General features: G+C 40.7%; 1 protein-coding gene and 1 long non-coding RNA gene across 3 annotated transcripts in view; one reads left to right on the top strand and one right to left on the bottom strand.

The window, feature by feature from the left end:
* Positions 1 to 78: 78 nt before the first annotated feature.
* LOC129625495 (uncharacterized) lies at positions 79 to 20,646 on the bottom strand. The gene is made up of 4 exons (XR_008701476.1): positions 20,391 to 20,646; positions 3,716 to 3,795; positions 3,243 to 3,387; positions 79 to 1,449 (listed from the first exon to the last, which is right to left on the bottom strand). It is a non-coding gene; the product is annotated as an uncharacterized LOC129625495 (long non-coding RNA).
* The window catches only part of HACD1 (3-hydroxyacyl-CoA dehydratase 1), a 22,863-nt gene continuing 20,637 nt past the window's right edge, over positions 18,494 to 20,719 (top strand). The window contains exon 1 of one of the 2 annotated variants that reach the window (XM_055543935.1): positions 18,494 to 18,629. Coding sequence is in view for 1 of the 2 variants with exons in the window: in XM_055543934.1 (XP_055399909.1) it covers positions 19,545 to 19,801 (257 nt within the window). In the remaining variant the exon portion in view is untranslated. Of the gene's footprint in view, positions 18,630 to 19,464; positions 19,802 to 20,719 lie in introns of those variants that run through there. The other variant, XM_055543934.1, reaches the window with a different exon arrangement.

Below are 20,719 nucleotides of genomic sequence, written 5' to 3'. Positions count from 1 at the left end.
TCAAAGCACTGTTAACTAGAAAAATGTGGGATATTAGGGATTAGACAGATAACTTCCTTCTTGGTGTCTCAATTTCCTCATCTGTGTGAAACAGGAGTGATAATTGGGTTGTAAGGATCAAATGGATTCATACAAAGGAAGCCCTTGGATACCCAGCATATAGTAAGCACTAAATAAGTGTAAGTAATCATTTTAATTCATATTGATCATAGTACACACAGTCTAAAAATTCTCCAGCTATTACAAGTGTTAATACAGATCTGTGTTTATACAGAATGACACCTAAGTATATTCCTTTTAAAAAGCCACTTAAAAAACTATATAGGATTATGCAATACCCCAAATTTTCAGTTTGAAAGGATATAGGTGATAATACTTTGATTATCTCTGAATTGTAAGATTTGTGATGATATTTTGTTCTTAAGCAGTTTATATTTTACAAATATTTTAATGCTGTGTTACAAATACATGAGCCTATGTTTCTTTGAAAAGCAGAAAAATGGTTAACACAACAGTGTGAAAAATGTAAGTTAGTCCCACCGATTCTTTACAGTTTAAGAAGCCAGTACCAAGGCTTGCTTATGTTTCCTTATGACAAGTATAAAATTCTTCCAAAACATCACTGTTAATCAGTGAAGTGGAAAATTCTCTCTGAAAAACCAGTTTTTGATTACTGGGCTGACAGGATCAGGTGACAACTTGTCTACCTCAAGTTCCCAAACATTAGTGTGTCTGGGACACATTAATCATAATTGCCCTGTATCAGAGCCAGATATTTATAAAGAAGCATTTGGATGTGCTTTGTGCATCACTGAAGAACTCTGTTGCCAGCAGTAAGCTAGTGAGCAAATTGTTCAAGCCTTGCTCATCAGTATGTGCGCTCTGGAAATACTGAAGTAAAATAACACACCTAGTAATCATCATAGATAATCATAGAATTATCCATGTATTCTGACCTGGAACAATGATGTTAGCCATTTGAGAACTATGATTAATAGGCTATGAAAGCATTTTTAATATTATTTAACAAAACCAAATAGAAAAAGTGAAAGTGGTTTGTATTTTGAAGTTGCCTTTCCATGATTATCCCTTAAAACATTGAAACTACATGAGTTTCACTTTTACCATAGTTTCAATGGCACCCCACTCCAGTACTCTTGCCTGGAAAATCCCATGGATGGAGGAGCCTGGTGGGCTGCAATCCATGGGGTCACGAAGAGTAGGATACGACTGAGCGACTTCACTTTCACTTTTCACTTTCATGCACTGGAGAAGGAAATGGCAACCCACTCCAGTATTCTTGCCTGGAGAATCCCAGGGACAGGGGAGCCTGGTGGGCTGCCGTCTATGGGGTCGCACAGAGTTGGACACAACTGAAGTGACTTAGCAGCAGCAGCAGCAGTGACACATTCAGGGGCTTCCCTGGTGGCTCAGCAGTGAAGAATCTACCTGCAATGCAGGAGACACAGGAGACGCAGGTTTAATCCCTGGGTCAGGAAGATACCCTGGATAACTCCGGTATTCTTGCCTGGAAAATCCCATGGACAAAGGAGGTTGGTGGGCTACAGTCCATGGGGTCACAAAGAGTCAGACAGGACTGGGCACCAGACGAAACATTCAAGTGTTTCTGTAATATATGTTTATGTTTACTAGATTCTGTGGTTAATTTTGATATATTATTCCCTTTTTCTTGTTTGGTTTGATTTTGAAAAAAAAAAAAGAAGACACCTCCATGCAAATAGAGTTACTCCAGGAAAAATCTGTAATTTTAAGGTTTTAAAAAAGAAATATCCCAGGAACCTTACTAACACTACTTTAGTTCACACTCCTATCATCTTTTAGATGATTTATTACATTTATCTCCTGCTATGTTTTTCTCCTTTCCTACTGCTGTGGACTGAATCATGTCCCCACAAAATTCATATGTTGAAGTCTTAACTACCAATGTGATAACATTTAAAGATGAGCCTTTGGTAGATAATTGCTGCTGCTGCTGCTAAATCACTTCAGTCGTGTCCGACTCTGTGTAACCCCATAGACGGCAACCCACCAAGCTCCTCTGTCCCTGGGATTCTCCAGGCAAGAATACTGGAGTGGGTTGCCATTTCCTTCTCCAGTGCATGCATGCATGCTAAGTCGTTTCAGTTGTGTCCGACTCTGTGCAACCCCATAGACAGCAGCCCACCAGCCTCCTCTGTCTACAGGATTCTCTAGGCAAGAATACTGGATTGGGTTGCCATTTCCTTCTCTGGGTAGATAATTAGGTAATTACATTTATATGAGGACATGAAGGTGGGGCCCTCGTGGTCAGATTAGTGTCATTATAAGAACAGACACCAGGGAGCTTACTCTCTCTCGTCTCCTCTGCCATGTGAGGACGCAGTGAGAAGGCAGCTGTATCTGCAAGCCAGAAAGAGAGTGCTCCCCAGAACCTGATCATGCTGGTACCCTGATCTCAGATTTTCAGTCTCCACAACTGTTTTTAAAAATCTCTTTGTTTAAGCCCCTAGCCTAAGATATTTTCTTATAACAGCTGAGTAAATACACTTACGTTTCTCCATACCCCTGCTGGAATAATTTTTCTAAAACAAAAATCTGATTATGTTATTCCTTTAAAGTTATCACATGGTTCTTCAGTCAGTCATTTAATAAATATTTATTAACTCCTATGTGTACCAAGTACCATACTAGATGCTGGAAAAACAGAGATTAAAGGTCTTTTATAGAGTAGCTGATGGGGAATGCATCATTAAATAAATAATTAAGTCCTAATTCCTTAGTATTACCTCCTTATAGAACTGGCCCCTGAAAATCTCATTTTTTTTTTAAACTAGTCTCTCAGACCCTCTACTTTAGTCTTTCAGATTCCCCCATACTTTGCATGTCTTCAAACAAGCAATTCTTTCTACTCTCCTGCTCTGATTCTATACCTTCTCTCAATCTCCACTCAAATTCCAATTCTGAACTGTAATAGGCACATAGTAAGTATTTGTTAGTTAGTTGATTATTGACCATTTCTATAGTAGCACTTAATGGTATTATATTAAGTATCTTTTACTACATAAAAATCACCCCAAAGCTTCTGACCTAGGATAACAATCATTTCTTTTGCTTGCAAATAAAAAATTTGGACAGAACTCTGTGGGCATAGCTTGCCTGTCTTCCATACAAGGTCAGTAAGAGGGGCTCAAGGCTGGGATCATTCACCGGGACTACGGTCTTTTGAAAGCTTGCACACTTACATGACTGGTGGTTGACGCTGGCAATTGGCTGGGTCATTGGCGCTGTTGGCCGGAACACCTGCAGGGGACCTCCCGTGTGTCAGCACGTTGGACTGAGCATTGTAAGAGGCAGGAAAATGAAACTCCCAGTTTCTCAAGACCTGAACTAGAAAGTGGGCATAGCAGTGCTTCTGTCATATTCCACTGAACAAGCAATTGCAGCATCTACACTCAAGGGGAAAGGAAATAAAACCCACCTCTCCATGGAAAGAGTATTAAAGAATTTGGGGGCCATATTTGAAAGCTGCCACACTATTGCAACTTTTTACTTGTTTCCATAGCATTGGCCTGTGACTCCTTTATCTCTGGGTTCCCAGGCTTTCAACAATAGGTGTTCCATAAACATTTGTTAAATGGAGTAAATAAAATAAGTCATGATTAAATTGGCACACTGCCATTAGCAGCCATGAGGGAGTAACAGGCTCTGGCCTTACCTTTTCACCATAACCAAGTAAAACACTGGACAAAATATATGAAACAAGTGATTGCAGACCTGAAACAGCAGTGTGTGATCCTAAGGAGAAAAAAAAACAAGCAATGAGCCCTATGATTGCCACAGCCTTCTGTCTAGTGTCAGTTTCTGATTATGCCCAGGGAGGGAAAACCCCAAAATTACCATATGGGGTAATGAACGACACTTTACAAAGATACAGGCATAAATTCACTAGAAGACATAGTAATATCCAATGTGTTTAACCTAAAGACTGAACTGAAAAAAGAGGAAGCAAGATTTACAGAACTGACAGAAGAAATAGATATGTCCAGAGTTTTGTTATCTATTTTAATACTCCTCTCTCAGGCAAAGATAGAACAAATAGAAAATTAGTAATTACATAGAAAACAAAGAACTCTCTCAACCAGCTTGACCAAATTGACATTTGTGATGGCCCCACCCAAACACTCCAAGACAAACATTCTTGTCAAGTAGACAAGAACGGTAACAAAGACAGACAATATGCTGGCTGTATAACGACTCAAAACAGTTTAAAGGATAAAATTAAGTTGATTGTTTTCTTGACTAAAACAATTACCTTATAAAGGTAACAGAAAGCTATCTGAAAATTTTCAATTTATGTAAAGATTAAACAATACAGTTCTAAATAATCTGAGTCAAAGGAAAATCAGAGACTATTTTGAACTAGGTGAAAGTGAAAACAACCAATCAACATTTGTGAGATGCAATTAAAGTAATACTTAGAGGAAATACTTTAAGCATTAGATATTAGAAAAGAAACTCTAACATCAATGAGCTAAGCCTACCTTAAGAAAATAGAAAAAGAATTCAAGTAGAAAAGGGAAATAAAACCAGAAATCAATAAAACACAAAATCAATAAAATCAAAATTCAACCTTCTTAAAAGTCAAAATTGATAGCACTCTACCTAGATCGAAAGTTTAATAAGAGGAAACAAATTACCAGTATCAACAATTAAAGAAGAAGCATGACTATAGATCCTGTAATTAAAACATTACACAAAACATTCATAAAGGAATATTCTTTTAAGAATCTTTAGGCTGATAAATTTGATAACATCAGTTCAGTTCAGTCACTCAGTCGTGTCCAACTCTTTGTGACCCCATGGACTGCAACACACCAGGCCTCCCTGTCCATCACCAACTCCCGGGGTCTACTCAAACTCATGTCTATTGAGGCAGTGATGCCATCTAACCATCTCATCCTCTGTCATCCCCTTCTCCTCCCGCTTTCAATTTTTCCCAGCATCAGGGTCTTTTCCAATGAGTTCTTCGCATCAGATGGCCAAAGTATTGGGAGTTTCAGCTTCAGCATCAGTCCTTCCAAAGAATATTCAGGACTGATTTCCTTTAGGATGGACTGGTTGGATCTCCTCACAGTCCAAGGGACTCTCAAGAGTCTTCTCCAAGACCACAGCTCAAAAGCATCAATTCTTCAGCTCTCAGCTTTCTTTACAGTCCAACTCCCACACCCATACATGACTACTGGAAAAACCATAGCCTTGACCAGATGGACCTTTGTTGGCAAAGTAATGTCTCTGCTTTTTAATATACTGTCTAGGTTGGTCATAACTTGTCTTCCAAGGAGTAAGCATCACACACATTGATATATATATATATATATATATATATATTTATATTATACATATTATTTATATTTTATATATATATCAATGTGTGTGCTTAGTCACTCAATCATAACTGTTTGCGACTCCATGGACTGTAGTCCATTCAGCTCCTCTGTCCATGGGGATTCTCCAGGCAAGAATACTGGAGTGGGTTGCCATACCCTTCTCCAGGTGATCTTCCCAACCCAGGGATCAAACCCAGGTCTTCCACATTGCAGGTGGATTTTTTTACCTTCTGAGCCACCAGAGAAACCCATATATATATCAGTAGCAGAAATTAAATTCTTAATTACATTCTACAAAAATCTCTAGGCCCATTAGTTCAATTGTTAATTCTATCAAACTTCTAAGGAAGAAATAATATCAAACATTTACAAAATCTTTTAGAAAATACACCAGATGAGAACAATTTCCTAATTATTGTATGAGACCGAAAGCATCCTGACACCAAAATCAGATGTTATAATTATCAAAATTATTATTAAAATATAATATTTTAAAATATAAAATTATATTAAATAATACCTTTATTAATAGAACTATAACAATCCTTTAAAAAAAGAAATTTATAGGAATATGAAGAGAATACATCATGACCAAGTAGTGTATCCCAGGAGTATAAAGTTACTTTAGTATTTGAAGATCAGTCAACATAGTTCACCATGCTAACAGTATGTAAGAGAAAAACCATATGAAAATTTCAATAGCCACAGAAAAATACTATTTGACATAATTCAAAACCTTTGTGATAAAAACAACAAAGAGTAAAAGAAACCTTTTTCAACCTGAAAGAAGTCATCTCCAAAAAACTTAGACCTAACATCTTACTCAATGGTGAAAGAGAATGATTTTTCTACAGTAAGAAGCAACAGAAGAATGCCCATTTTTATGCTACTATTTAATGACAATCTTGGTGCTAAAGTCACGGAGAAGGCAATGGCACCCCACCAATACTCTTGCCTGGAAAATCCCATGGACGGAGGAGCCTGGTAGGCTGCAGTCCATGGGGTCGCTGAGGGTCGGACATGACTGAGTGACTTCACTTTCACTTTTCGCTTTCATGCATTGGAGAAGGCAATGGCAACCCACTCCAGTGTTCTTGCCTGGAGAATCCCAGGGACGGGGGAGCCTGGTGGGCTGCTGTCTATGGAGTCATACAGAGTTGGACATGACTGAAGTGACTTAGCAGCAGCAGCAGTGCTAAAGTCAAGAAGAAAAAGGAATATACTTTTCAGACTTTGCCGTTAGCCAAGATGGAATAACAGAGACTGGATTTACCATTTTGCCTGAAACAACTGAAAACTAGGCTAAATGATTATACTTGGAAATTTCAATTCCCCATCTCAATAGTAGAAGACTTGAATACTATCGTCAAACTTGACTTAAATGAAACTGATACATCTGATCAAAGCTGATTACATAGTCTTTTCAAATACATGACATATTTACCAAGATAGAGAATATTCCATGCCATAAAACAAATCTTGATAAATTTAAAAGGAGTCAAGTCATACAGAGTATGTTCAGTTCAGCTTGGTCGTGTCCAACTCTTTGCGACCCCATGGACTGCAACACGCCAGGCCTCCCTGTCCATTGCCAATTCCCAGAGTCTACTCAAACTCATGTCCATTGAGTCGGTGATGCCATCTAACCATCTCATCCTCTGTTGTCCCCTTCTCCTGCCTTCACTCTTTCCCAGCATCAGGGTCTTTTCCAATGAGTCAGTTCTTCACATCAGGTGGCCAAAGTGTTGGAGTTCCGCTTCAGCATCAGTCCAACCAAAGAATATTCAGGACTGATTTGGATCTCCTTGCAGTCCAAGGGACTCTCAAGAGTCTTCTCCAATACCACAGTTCAAAAGTATCTGTTCTTCAGCACTCAGCTTTCTTTATAGTTCAACTCTCCCATCCATTCATGACTACTGGAAAAACTATAGCCTTGACTAGTCAGACCTTTGTTGGCAAAGAGTATGTTCTCTGAGTGCAAATGAATTAAATTAAAAATAAATTACAGAAGGATATTTAAAAGTCCCCAAATATTTTGAAACTAAGTAACACTTCTAAATAACCCATTGGTTAGAGGAGAAATAAAGTGAAAAATAGGATGTATTGAGAATGGGCTGATACTGAAAATATAAAATAAAATTTATGGGAAGCAATTATAGCAGTACTTAGAGGGATATTTATAATATAATATAGCATATATGGGCTTCCCTGGTAGCTCAGCTGGTAAAGAATCCACCTACAATGCAGGATACCCTGGTTTGATTCCTGGGTTGGGAAGACCCCTTGGAAAAGGGATAGGCTACCCACTCCAGTCTTCTCGGGCTTCCCTAGTGACTCAGATGGTAAAGAATTCACCTGCAATGTGGGAGACCTAGATTCAATCCCTGGGTTGGGAAGATCCCTTGGAGGAGAGCGTGGCAACCCACTCCACTATTCTTGCTTGGAGAATGCCCATGGACAGAGGAGCCTGGTGGGCTACAGTGCATGGGGTCGCAAAGAATCAGACACAACTGAGTGACTAAGCACAGCACAGCATATAGCATATATACTGAAAAAGAGGAAAGTTCTCAAATCAATGATCTTGATTTCTTTCTAAGGATCTAGAAAAAACTGCAAATGAAACCCAAAGAAAGCAGAAGAAAGGAAGTATTAAACATCAGAGAGGAAAGCAATGAAAAAGGAAACAGAGAAACAATAGCAGAAACCACACTTAAAGTTCATTTTTTGAGGAGATAAATAAAATTGATAAAACTATAGTCAGATTGACAAGGGAAATAGGTAAAAGATACAAATTACCAGTTTCAGGAATTAAAGAAGTGACATCACTACAGATGCTACACATATTAAGAGAATAATATTATGGCCAATTCTCTTTAAAACAAAAATATATATAGGCCTCACAGCTTGCAGGATCTTAGTTCTCTGATCATGGATGAAACCTGGGCCCACAGAAATGAAAGTGACAAGTCCTAACACTGGACCGCCAGGGAATTCCCGTATTATGGCCTACTCTATACCTATAAATTAGATAAGAAGAAAAGGCAAATTCCTTCAACAGCACAAAATTCTAAAGCTCAAGACAGAAATAGTTCACTTGAATAGCTCTATTTCTATTAATGTAATTTCTTATTGTCACTCAATTCCTGACTTCCACTTTGACTCCTTTCTTATTATAAAGATTATAAATTTTCTTTAGCCTAATAATTGCTAATGACTGGGTAACTGGATTAGCAACACTCATCAGCTGGTCGGGGTTTATGGTGATTCTGCTGACATAGTTTGCATCTGGTGTATCATGAAGGATGTTAGAAAATAAAGACATCCCCGAGAAATCTGCTCCTCCCCAGCATTTACCAGTCAAAGACTTTTCAGAGGCTTTCATGCATGTTAAAATAAGCTACAGATTTCCAAAAGAGATAACTACAGTTACGAAGGTGGCTCAAAGTTTCAGGGCAGAATGAATCAAAATATGTAAAATTTCTAACCATACCAAGTGTTGGCTGGGATGTAGGCCCATTGAAACTCCTCCAATGTGCTGGTGGGAACGTAAAATGGTACAACCCCTTTGGAAAACACTTTAGCACTTTCTCTGAAAATTAGACAAATATCAACCATGCGACCCAGTCATTCCACTCCTAAGTATTTACCTAAGAAAAATGAAAGTGTGTCTCTGTACAAAGACTTGTCAACAAATGTTCATAGTTGCTTTATTTGTAACTGGGAGGAAAAAAAAAAACCAAATATGTAAACATGAGTAGATAAACTATGTGGTAAACAGATAAACAAACTGTGGTATATCCATGCAATAGAATGCTTCTCAGCAATAAAAGAGAGTAAATTACTGATACACACTGCCACATGGATGAATCTCTAATTCATAATTGGTGGACACAGCTACATAATTGGTGGAACACAGAGCAAAATGAAAATATGGATTCCTTTGTTCATATATTATTAAGGATTTCAAAACAGTGACAGCAGAGCATTAAAACAAGTGCCAAGCCCTTTTAAGTACAAGATCCTATAGGACTGCACCAGCCACATGTCTGTAAAGCCAGACCTGCTCAAAATAATTATCCTGAGTTAAGGAAGACAGACAAAAAGGATACATAACATATGATTTCACTTATTTTTAAATTAATTTTTATTGGAGTATGGTTGTTTTACAATGCTGTGTTAGTTTCTGCTGTACAGCAAAGTGAATCAGCTATATGCATACATACATCCCCTCTTTTTTGGATTTCCTTCCCATTTAGGTCACATCAGAGCACTGAGTAGAGTTCCCTGTGCTATACAGTAGTTTCTCCTTAGTTATCTATTTTTTGTACATGCGTGCTAAGTCACTTCAGTCGCGTTTGACTCTTGGGACTGTAGGCTACAGTCCAGGCTACCTATGGACTGTAGCCTGCCGGGCTCCTCTGGCCATAGGATTCTCTAGGCAAGAATACTTGGAGTGGGTTGCCATGCCCTTCTCCAGACTATCTTCCTGACCCAGGGATCAAACCCCTATCTCTTGTGTCTCCAGTATCAGCAGATGGGTTCTTTACCACTGGCACCACCTGGGAATCCCTATCTATTTTATATATAGTATCAATAAGGTATGTATGTCAATCTCAATCTTCCAATTCACCCCACCACCCCCTCTTCTCCTCTTGGTATCCATAAGTTTGTTCTCTACATCTGTATCTCTATTTCTGCTCTGCAAATAAGTTCATCTGTAACATTTTTTCTAGATTCCACATATAAGAGATGTATATAAAATTACAGAAAATGCAAATTTATCTAAAGTGATGGAAAGCTGATCGGTGGTTACCTGAGGAAGAGTAAGAGGAGGGATTTAAACGGAGCACAAAGAAGTTCTTTGGAATGATGTATGTGTTTACTATCTTGATTCTGGTGAAGGTTTCACAGATGATACTGTTGTGAGCTGTGCCATCCAGCCCAGGCACTGACCTCTGGAGAGTTTTCCACACTGAAGAGCCTACTTTAACATCAGACAAAAGCAGTGTTTTAGAAAAGTTCTAAAAAGTTTTAAAGTTCTAAAAGTATTTTCTTTGCTAAAAAATAGTTCTCAGAGCATCTTATTTTGTTCTAAATCCAACAAATCACTTTCTGTGGGGGGAAAAATTGCAAAACATTACTTGGCCTTTGAAAAGGATTTTTAAAAAATACAGTTCATAATCTCTATGCAGTTCTTCATCACAGCCAAAACACACACAGTTCAGTTCAGTTCAGTTGCTCAGTCGTGTCCAACTCTTTGTGACCCCATGAACTGCAGCACGCCAGGCCTCCCTGTCCATCACCGACTCCCAGAGTTTACCCAAACTCATGTCCATAGAGTTGGTGATGCCATCCAACCATCTCATCTTCTGTTGTCCCCTTCTCCTCCTGCCCTCAATCTTTCCCAGCATCAGGGTCTTTTCAAATGAGTCAGCTCTTCGCATCAGGTAGCCAAAGTATTGGAGTTTCAGCTTCAACATCAGTCCTTCCAAAGAACACCCAGGACTGATCTCCTTTAGGATGGACTGGTTGGATCTCCCTGTAGTCCAAGGGACTCTCAAGAGTCTTTTCCAACACCACAGTTCAAAGCATAAATTCTTCAGCACTCAGCTTTCTTCACAGTCCAACTCTCACATCAATACTTGACCACTGGAAAAACCATAGCCTTGACTAGACAGACCTTTGTTGACAATGTCTCTGCTTTTTAATATGCTGTCTAGGTTGGTCATAACTTTCCTTCCAAAGAGTAAGCATCTTTTAATTTCGTGGCTGCAATCACCATCTGCAGTGATTTTAGAGCCGAGAAAAATAAAGTCAGCCACTGTTTCCCCATCTATTTGCCATGAAGTGACGGGATCAGATGCCATGATCTTAGTTTTCTGAATGTTGAGCTTTAAGCCAACTTTTTCACTCTCCTCTTTTCATTTTCATCAAGAGGCTCTTTAGTTCTTCTTCACTTTCTGCCATAAGGGTGATGTCATCTGCATATCTGAGGTTATTGATATTTCTCCCGCCAATCTTGATTCCAGCCTGTGCTTCATCCAGCCCAGCATTTCTCATGATGTACTCTGCATATAAGTTAAATAAGCAGGGTGACAATATACAGCCTTGATGTACTCCTTTTCCTATTTGGAACCAGTCTGTTGTTCCATGTCCAGTTCTAATTGTTGCTTCCTGACCTGCATGTAGGTTTCTCAAGAGGCAGGTCAGGTGGTCTGGTTTTCCTATCTCTTTCAGAATTTTCCACAGTTTATTGTGATCCACACAGTCAAAGGCTTTGGCATAGTCAATAAAGCAGAAATAGATGTTTTTCTGGAACTAAAACACACACAAGTATGAGTTCAGTAAAAGCAGAAGATGATATGTAATTAACTGCTAAAATTAATGACACATTACCAGTAGAGTTTTATTTGCAGAATTATAAAGATCCAGCAGGATTTGAAGCCATCAGGGAAAGCCAATCGAAAGGCCTGCTATTGAATATAGCCTTGAAGAGTGAATGAGACTTACACAAACATGAAAGAAGGGAAAATAGCAGTTTGGGTAGGGAGAAAAGAATGGAGGTTTGGATTAAAAGTTATCCAGATCAGTTTAAAGACAATGAACAGACCTGCTTGGTTGGGTCAGTGTATTTTGGTGACAGGCACTTAATAAGAGATAACATTTGATTGGTTCCCCGGGGTTAGGATATTGTAGAGCTCTGAAGGCAAGCTGAGTAATCCATTTTTATCTGAAAGACAAGGGCTAATGTGCAGAGTGATAAAATAAAAAATGTTGTGAGAAGTGAAAGGAGGTTATATGTAAAATGCTATTTCAAATCTTCTTTGCTTTGGGGACCCCTTTCTTTCTTTTATTCTTTTTAAACTTTATTTTATATTGGAGTATAACAGATTAACAATGTTGTGAGTTTCAGGTGAACAACAAAGGGACTCAGTATATATAAAAAAGTATATGTTTATACAAGTATAAACATATATTTGTATCCATTTTCCCCCAAACTTTCCTCCGATCCAGGCTGCCACATAACATTGAGCAGAGTTCCCTGTGCTATACAGTAGGACCTGTTGGTTTTTTCATTTTAAATATAGCAGTGTGAACATGTCCATCCCCAATTCCCCAACTATCCCTTCCCTGCATCCTTCCCCACGGGCAACCATAAGTTTCTTCTTTAAGTCTGTGAGTCCATGTTTTATTTGTATCAAGTTCATTTGTATCATCTCTTACTAGATTTCACGTATAAGAGATGATGTCATGTGATATTTCTCTTCTTTCTGGCTTAGTTCACTCAGTGTGACAATCTCTAGGTCCATCCATGTTGCTGCAAATGGCATTAAATTAGGCTACCACCTCAACTTTCTTTTTCCTTGCCTCAAAATATCTCCACCTCCATTTCCTTTATTCCTGTCTGAGAAAGAAGCGTCCTTTCTCTTTTTGAAAACGAATTCCTCCATCTATCTTCTTAATTGCTTATCCTCTCACATCTTGCTTCATGAAGTAACCTATTTCACATAGACAGTCTCTTCATATCTTAATGGCACCTTTCCTTCAACAAATAAGCAAATAAAAGCTTTTGTTTGGACTCTGCTGTGTCTTCAAGAATATTAGAGATTCCAAGGGAACATTTCATGCAAAGATGGGCTCGATAAAGGACAGAAATGGTAGGGACCTAACAGAAGCAGAAGATATTAAGAAGAGGTGGCAAGAATACACAGAAGAACTGTTCAAAAAAGATCTTCATGACCCAGATAATCACAACGGTGTGATCACTGACCTAGAGCCAGACATCCTGGAATGTGAAGTCAAGTGGGCCTTAGGAAGCATCACTATGAACAAAGCTAGTGGAGGTGATGGAATTCCAGTTGAGCTATTTCAAATCCTGAAAGATGATGCTGTGAAAGTGCTGCACTCAATATGCCAGCAAATTTGGAAAACTCAGCAGTGGCCAGAGGACTGGAAAAGGTCAGTTTTCATCCCAGTCCCAAAGAAAGGCAATGCCAAAGAATGCTCAAACTATTGCACAATTGCACTCACCTCACACGCTAGTAAAGTAATGCTTAAAATTCTCCAAGCCAGGCTTCAGCAATATGTGAACTGTGAACTTCCAGATGTTCAAGCTGGTTTTATTTTATTTATTTTTTTTTCAAGCTGGTTTTAAAAAAGGCAAGGAACCAGAGATCAAATTGTCAACATCCACTGGATCATGGAAAAAGTAAGAGAGTTCCTGAAAAACATCTATTTCTGCTTTATTGACTATGCCAAAGCTTTTGACTGTGTGGATCACAATAAACTGTGGAAAATTCTGAAAGAGATGGGCATACTGGACCATCTAACCTGCCTCTTGAGAAACCGATATGCAGGTCAGGAAGCAACAGTTAGAACTAGACATGGAACAACAGACTGGTTCCAAATAGGAAAAGGAGTACATCAAGGCTGTATATTGTCACCCTGCTTATTTAACTTATATGCAGAGTACATCATGAGAAACGCTGGGCTGGATGAAGCACAAGCTGGAATCAAGATTGGCAGGAGAAATATCAATAACCTCAGATATGCAGATGACACTACCTTTATGGTAGAAATTGAAGAAGAACCAAAGAGCCTCTTGATGAAAGTGAAAGAGGAGAGACAAAAAGTTGGCTTAAAGCTCAACATTCAGAAAACTAAGATCATGGCATCCGATCCCGTCACTTCATGGCAAATAGATGGGGAAACAGTGGCAGACTTTATTTTTCTCGGCTCTAAAATCACTGCAGATGGTGATTGCAGCCACGAAATTAAAAGATGCTTACTCCTTGGAAGGAAAGTTATGACCAACCTAGACAGCATATTAAAAAACAGAGACATTACTTTGTCAAGAAAGGTCCATCTAGTCAAGGCTATGGTTTTTCCAGTGGTCATGTATGGATGTGAGAGTTGGACTATGAAGAAAGCTGAGCACCGAAGGATTGATACTTCTGAACTATGGTGTTGGAGAAGACTCTTGAGAGTCCCTTGGACTGCAAGGAGATCCAAACAGTCCATCCTAAAGGAGATCAGTCCTGGGTGTTCATTGGAAGGACTGATGTTGAAGCTGTCCAATACTTTGTCCAATACTTTGGCTACCTGATGCGAAGAGCTGACTCATTTGAAAAGACTCTGATGCTGAGAAAGATTGAGGGCAGGAGGATAAGGGGACGACAGAGGATGAGATGGTTGGATGGCATCATCAACTCGATGGACATGGGTTTGGATGGACTCCGGGAGTTGGTGATGGACAGGGAGGCCTGATGTGCTGCAGTTCATGGGGTCGCAAAGAGTTGGGGACGACTGAGCAACTGAACTGAACTGAGCTGAACTGCTGTGTCTCTGAATATTTCCTCATTTATTCCCTGATTTATGCTGTAGTTGACCACCGACCTACTTCTGGGCTTTATTACTTCTTAGACTGAAGTATCTCCTTTCCTGCATGCCTTCAGCATTCACTATACTGCTGCCAAATTAACCTTGGGAAAGAGGCTTCTTTAATATGATTTTCCTTCTCTTAAGTCTTCAGAAATTCACTACTGCCTTTTAAAATAGACTGTTTTCAATGGATTTCTATACTACCTTTCTCTTGGTGCTTTTAAGACTTAGTCAAACGGCACAGATCAGTTTTCCTCAAGTTCCTTTTTCCTGCCCGTTCCTGGAGAGCCCCCAGCTTGCAAGATCCTCTTGCAGCTGTCTGTTGGAATCAGATTCATTCTTCAAGTATTTAAATGTAATTTATTGCATGAAGCCTTTTCTGAGTCCCCCAAACAAGTTACTCCTATAGCTCTGTGCCATTCACTTTTCAAGTTTCTTTTACTCTGCATTTGATGATAGGATACAGACTTTGGTGTCAGGCCGAACATCAAAAGCTCTACTTGTTAGCTTGTGAAATTGGGCAAGTTTCTTAATCCCTCCAGACTTCAATTGCCTTATTTGAAAATGCATTTAATAATACCTATCTGTAAAGATTGTTGTATGGATTAAATCAATAGAAGTGCCTGACACATGAGAGGTGGTATGTTTCTAACATTATCTTGGCATACATTTGTTTGTATAATTTTCTTAGCCACTAAAAAGTACTTTTTTGATACCTATTTGTGCATAGTATAATTTATCTACCTTTTAAAGGGACAGTTTTATTTATTTTTTAAGTTAACTTTTATTGAAGTATAGTTGTTTTACAATGTTGTGTTAGTTTCTACTGTACAGCAAAGTGAATTAGCTATATGTACACATTTATCCATACTGTTTTGGATTTCCTTCCCGTTTAGGTCACCATAGAGCCCTGAGTAGAATTATTACTTAAGCTATACCGTAGGTTCTCATTAGTTATCAATCTTGTGTTGTTGCTGTTCTTTAGTGGCTAAGTCGTATCTGACTCTTTGTGACCCCATAGACTAGCCTGCCAGGCTCCCACTGTCCATGGGATTTCCCAGGCAAGAATACTGGAGTGGTTGCCATTTCTTTCTCTGGAGATCGTCCTGATCCAGAGATCTAAGCCGCATCCACTGCATTGGCAGGCAGATTCTTTACCACTGAGCCATAGTATCAATAGTATATATATATATATGTCAATCTTAAAGGGATAGTTCTAGAAGTCTGTTGGCATGTTATGTATTCTTAGGATATTTCAAAGTTGGTTTTTTTTTTCCCCAAAAAAATGTTACATTCAACTTTGTAAAAACATACAGCCATTCTGAAAATCAGTTATATCTCATGTCATGTTCAATGTTTTAAAGTAACAATTGGAGGAACAAATATTAACTATTAATACACAAACCCATTCTGCCACAACATTTGGATTTTATGCTAAACATATCAATATTGTAAATGTTATACTTTAAAATATTTCTTATTCAGGACACTTTAAAATCAACTCTAATAATTTATATACATAAAACACATCTGCTTTATGTGTTTGCATGATGAGTTTTACCAAATATATACACCTGTGTAAAACCACAGTCAACAAACAGAGCACTTACATTGCTCCAAAAGGATTCCTGTGTCTATTCTCAGTCTCTTCTCTTTGTACACATCCCCAGCACCAGGCAACGACTTTCCTGTTTCTTGTCACTGTAGATTTTTAGATTTAGATTTTCCTTTTCTAGCTTCATATAAATATAATTATCTATGATGCAGTCTTTCTATCTGATTTTGCCCAGTGTAGAGTTTATGAGATTCATTCCTGTTGCATGTACAGTAGTAGTTTGTTACTACAGTTTGTTTATTCATTCACATATTGATGGATGCATTGATGATTCTCAGTTTGAGGTTACTATGAACAAAGCTCTATGAACATTGGTGTCCAAGTCTTTGTACAGACCTATTTTCAGTCTCTTGGTTAAATACCTAGGAATGAAATTGCTGGGTCATATGGTCAGTGTATGTTGAGCTTTTAAAGAAATTGCCAATTTGTTTTCCAAAGTAGCATTCTCTTTAGCCATAAATGAGAATGTCAATTGCTCTGCATCCTTGCCAACCTTTGAAAATACTAGATGTAGTGATGTCTTATTGTGGGTTTAATTTGCATTTCCCTAATGACAAAAAAGATTGAACATCTTTGCTTGTGCTATTATTTCCATATGTTCTTTGAGATGTGTCTATTCAAATATCTTGCTAATTAAAAAAAGTGTTATTGTATTCTTGAGTTACAAGGATTCTTAATATATTCTGGATATAAGTTCCTTGTCAGATACATATATTGTGAATATTTTCACTTTTTTATGGTATCTTTGGGATAACAGAAGTTTTACATTTTGATGAAGTCCAATCATATTTCTTATGATTCATGCTGGGTTTTTTTTGGGGGGGGGGGTTGTATCTAAGAAATCTTTGCCTTCCAAGGTCATGAAGATTCTGCTGTTTCCTTCTAGAAGTTTAGAGATTTACCTTTTATGTTTAGGTCTATAACCCACATCAAATTAATACTTGTCTAAGGTGTAAGGTAAGGGTCAAGCATTTCCTTTTTTTTTTTTAATGTGGTACCTAGTTGTTTCAGCACTGTTTGTTAAAAAGAATTAGCTTTGCATCTTTGTTGAAAACCAGTTGACTATATGTATGGGGTCTGGACTTTATTCACTGATCTATATATCTAACCTTGTGCCTATCACACTGTCCTGGAAACTGTAGTTTTATACGAAGTTTTGAAAACAGGTATGCACATGTTCCAACTTTGTTTTTCCTACACATTTCTGTATAAATTTTAGAGTTATCTTGTCAAATTAAAGAAATATTCTGCTGGAATTTGCAGAGAACTGACAGTTTAACAATTTGAGTTCCAATTCATGAAGCCATAATACTTATTTTTAAGTATTTTAGGACTTTCTCTTGATTGTAATTTATCGTGTTCAGGGTACAGGTCTTGCACGTGTTTTGTTGAATTTATCACTCTATATTTCATGGTTTTGGATGCTAAGTATTATATGGTTTTACTCTAAATTTCAATTTACTGATTTTTGTAACATTGACCTTGTATCCTGCAACTAGTTCCAGTAGCTTTTTTGGGTGTGGATTCCTTAGGTTTTTCTAATACAATGTTGTCACTTGTAAATAGTTTTATTTATTCTTTTCCAATGTAAATACCTTTAAAAACACTAGTTATAGTTTTCATCAAACTTCGACAATTTTCAGCCAATATTTCTTCCCCAGGCACACCTCAGACTCCTCCTCCCCTATTGCAAAGTCTTCCTCAATTATGTCTAAGTTCTCTGTATCAGGCTGGAAGTGCCACTTGGGTGGCCAGAACCCAGATCAGAGCCCAGTGTGGAATAGATCCAACTTTGGTCTCTCTGGTCTTCAGGTGCTCCTCCCCTCCCTGAGGTCTGGCTCAGGTTCCAGGTAGCTGGAGAGCGTGCTCAGTCCCTTCTGTTGGACTCTTGCAACAGGAAGAGTGGACTATAGCCCACCAGGCTCCTCTGTCCATGGGATTTTCCTGAGGAGAATTCTGGAGTGAGTTGCCATTTCCTTCTCCCTTTCCCACCCAGGAATTGAACCCAGGCCTCCTGCATCTACTGCATTGCAGGCAGATTCTTTACCACTGAGCCAGCAGGGTACCGAAGAATGACCTAACAAGCAGATCGGTTTCCTTGGCCCGTGCAGCATTTCTTTCATTGGATGAACCGAACCGGGAATTGTCCCAGCAGCGATAACACTGATTTTGGGTGACTCAAACTGTCAGGCCTGTGAGTGGTGTACATGAACGATTTCACTTAAATCTCACAACGACCCCACGAGGTAGGTTTTATATTTATTCTCATTGACGAAATTGAGGTATGAAGAGATTTTAGTTGCCCAAGTTCACACAGCTACTAAGACTGGTGGAGCCAGGAATTTGGGGGTTGAATTTCAGTAATCTGACTCCAGAGCCTGTCTTTTTAACTGTGTGCTTTAGGAGGAAAGAGGAAGAGCTGTCAGGAGCATGTGTATCTGAGGAAGGGGTTTGTTTTTTTTTTTTTTTTTTTGAGGGAGATACAGTGGATAACAGTGAGATACTATGTTTCCTGCGGGAAGGGTTCTTGTTAGCTTTACAGCTATAGATTGCCTCTGTCTGTTCAAACTTCTCTCCTTTGATATCTTGTCACGTCCTGTTTCCCCCTGACTTCCTGTGTTCCGCGCTGCACTGCCATCAGTGCCCTTAGATCACTGGCTCCAGTGGAATCCACGCAGGTGGGGCGATCTGACTGCACCTCCCGCCCCCGAATACCTGCTCCACTGGCTGTGAAAAGCGAAACAGGGTGAAGTGGGTGCTCCTTCCCCAGAATCTCTTAAGAATGAGTCTTTGGCGGGAAGATACCTAGGCCCCTCTCCACATCCAGAAATTTATCTTACAAAAGTCTTGGGCGGGGCAGGGCTACGCCAAGTCCAGGTGCGTTTAGACTCCGTGCACTAGCAAGGCTCCCGTGCACTAGCAAGACTTCCCCGGCGTTTCTAAGAGGAGGTTCCCCAGTCCGTGAGGTTTTCCCGGTAGAGGGCCAAGAGATCGTAACCAGGGGCTCCCAGGACCCCCGCGCACCCGCGCCCAGGCCAGGCGGCCAGGCCCTCGCGCGGCGCGCGCTCCCGCGGGCCGGGGGCGGGGCGGCGGCCGGGGGCGCCCGCTCCTCCCACTGCGGGCGGCCAGTCTGGCGGCGCTGAGCCCCCTGCGCGCGGCACATGGGGCGCCTGACGGAGGCGGCGGCAGCGGGCGGCGGCGCTTCAGCGGCACGCTCGGCCGGGCCCCCTCCCGCTCCCCTGTCCCTCTCGTCCACGTCCCCCGGCTGCGCGGCCGCCATGGCGTCCAGCGAGGAGGACGGCACCAACGGGGGCGCCTCGGAGGCGAGCGAGGAGAGGGAGGCAGTGGGCAAGCGGAGGCGCCTGGGCTTGTTGGCCACTATCTGGCTCACCTTCTACAACATCGCCATGACCGCGGGGTACGTGCGCCCGGAGGGGGCCCTCCCCGCGCCGCCGCGCCCCCGACTTTGCGCGCTCTGGTAGCTGGCAGAGCGTGCCCGGCTCCCGGCAGGGGCGGCGAGGGGCCGGGTGCGCGTGCGCGCGGGTAGCCGGGTGGTCGCGGCGCGGGGGTGCTTGCGGCGCAGGAAGGGGGCGCGGGCGGCTGTCGTGGGGGGAGGGGCGCTGCGCCTCGGGGCTTGAATGGAGCGGTGCGGGGGGGCCGGGCCGTGCTCGCCCGGCATTGCCTAATACGGTGCACGGCGCGCGCGGCGGCCGCGGGGCGCGGGCCGGAGGTTAAGTATAGACCTGGGCAGGAATGCGGGGCCGACCCGCGGGGGAGTCTGCCCCCACGGGCGCCACCGCCGCCGCTGCTGGTGAAGAAACGCCGGGGTCCCACTGCCCCCGAGCCCGGAGCTGTCCGGAGAGTGGCCCCAGCCCTCTTTCCCGGTCGCCGGCCCCTGGACTGCACAACCTCGTGCTCCGGATCGCTGGGCAGAGTTTGCTAACTGTTCCTATCTCTGCGATTTTTTTTTTTTTTTTTAAGTAATAGTGCGCCCGAGAGCTTCTTACCTGGGACGATTTTCCAAATACCCTGCGGGATCGGAGCGTGGCACTGGTGTCCAGGATCTTGTGGCTCCGTGACTGATACTCTGTACTTTTATTTATGGCTTTGAGTGCGATTTACAAGTTAAAGTTACACAATGACTATCATAGCTCTGCAAAGAGCTGCCGCAGTGACTTTTAAAAACCTGCTGGGAAATGCTCTTCCATTTGGCATTGCCTTAAAAAAAAAAAAAAAAAAAGGCTGTTTTCTGTTATCCCACGAAGTATTACTGACCTCTAGAAATGTGGGGGGAAAGCTTAATATCGAAAACTTTCTCTAGAGCTTACAGAAAACT

Source organism: Bubalus kerabau, chromosome 13 (genome assembly GCF_029407905.1).
Source record: "Bubalus kerabau isolate K-KA32 ecotype Philippines breed swamp buffalo chromosome 13, PCC_UOA_SB_1v2, whole genome shotgun sequence".
In the NCBI taxonomy this organism is placed as follows: domain Eukaryota; kingdom Metazoa; phylum Chordata; class Mammalia; order Artiodactyla; family Bovidae; genus Bubalus; species Bubalus kerabau.
Note: the sequence above shows the minus strand (reverse complement) of the source record. Positions and strands in the feature narration are given on the sequence as shown.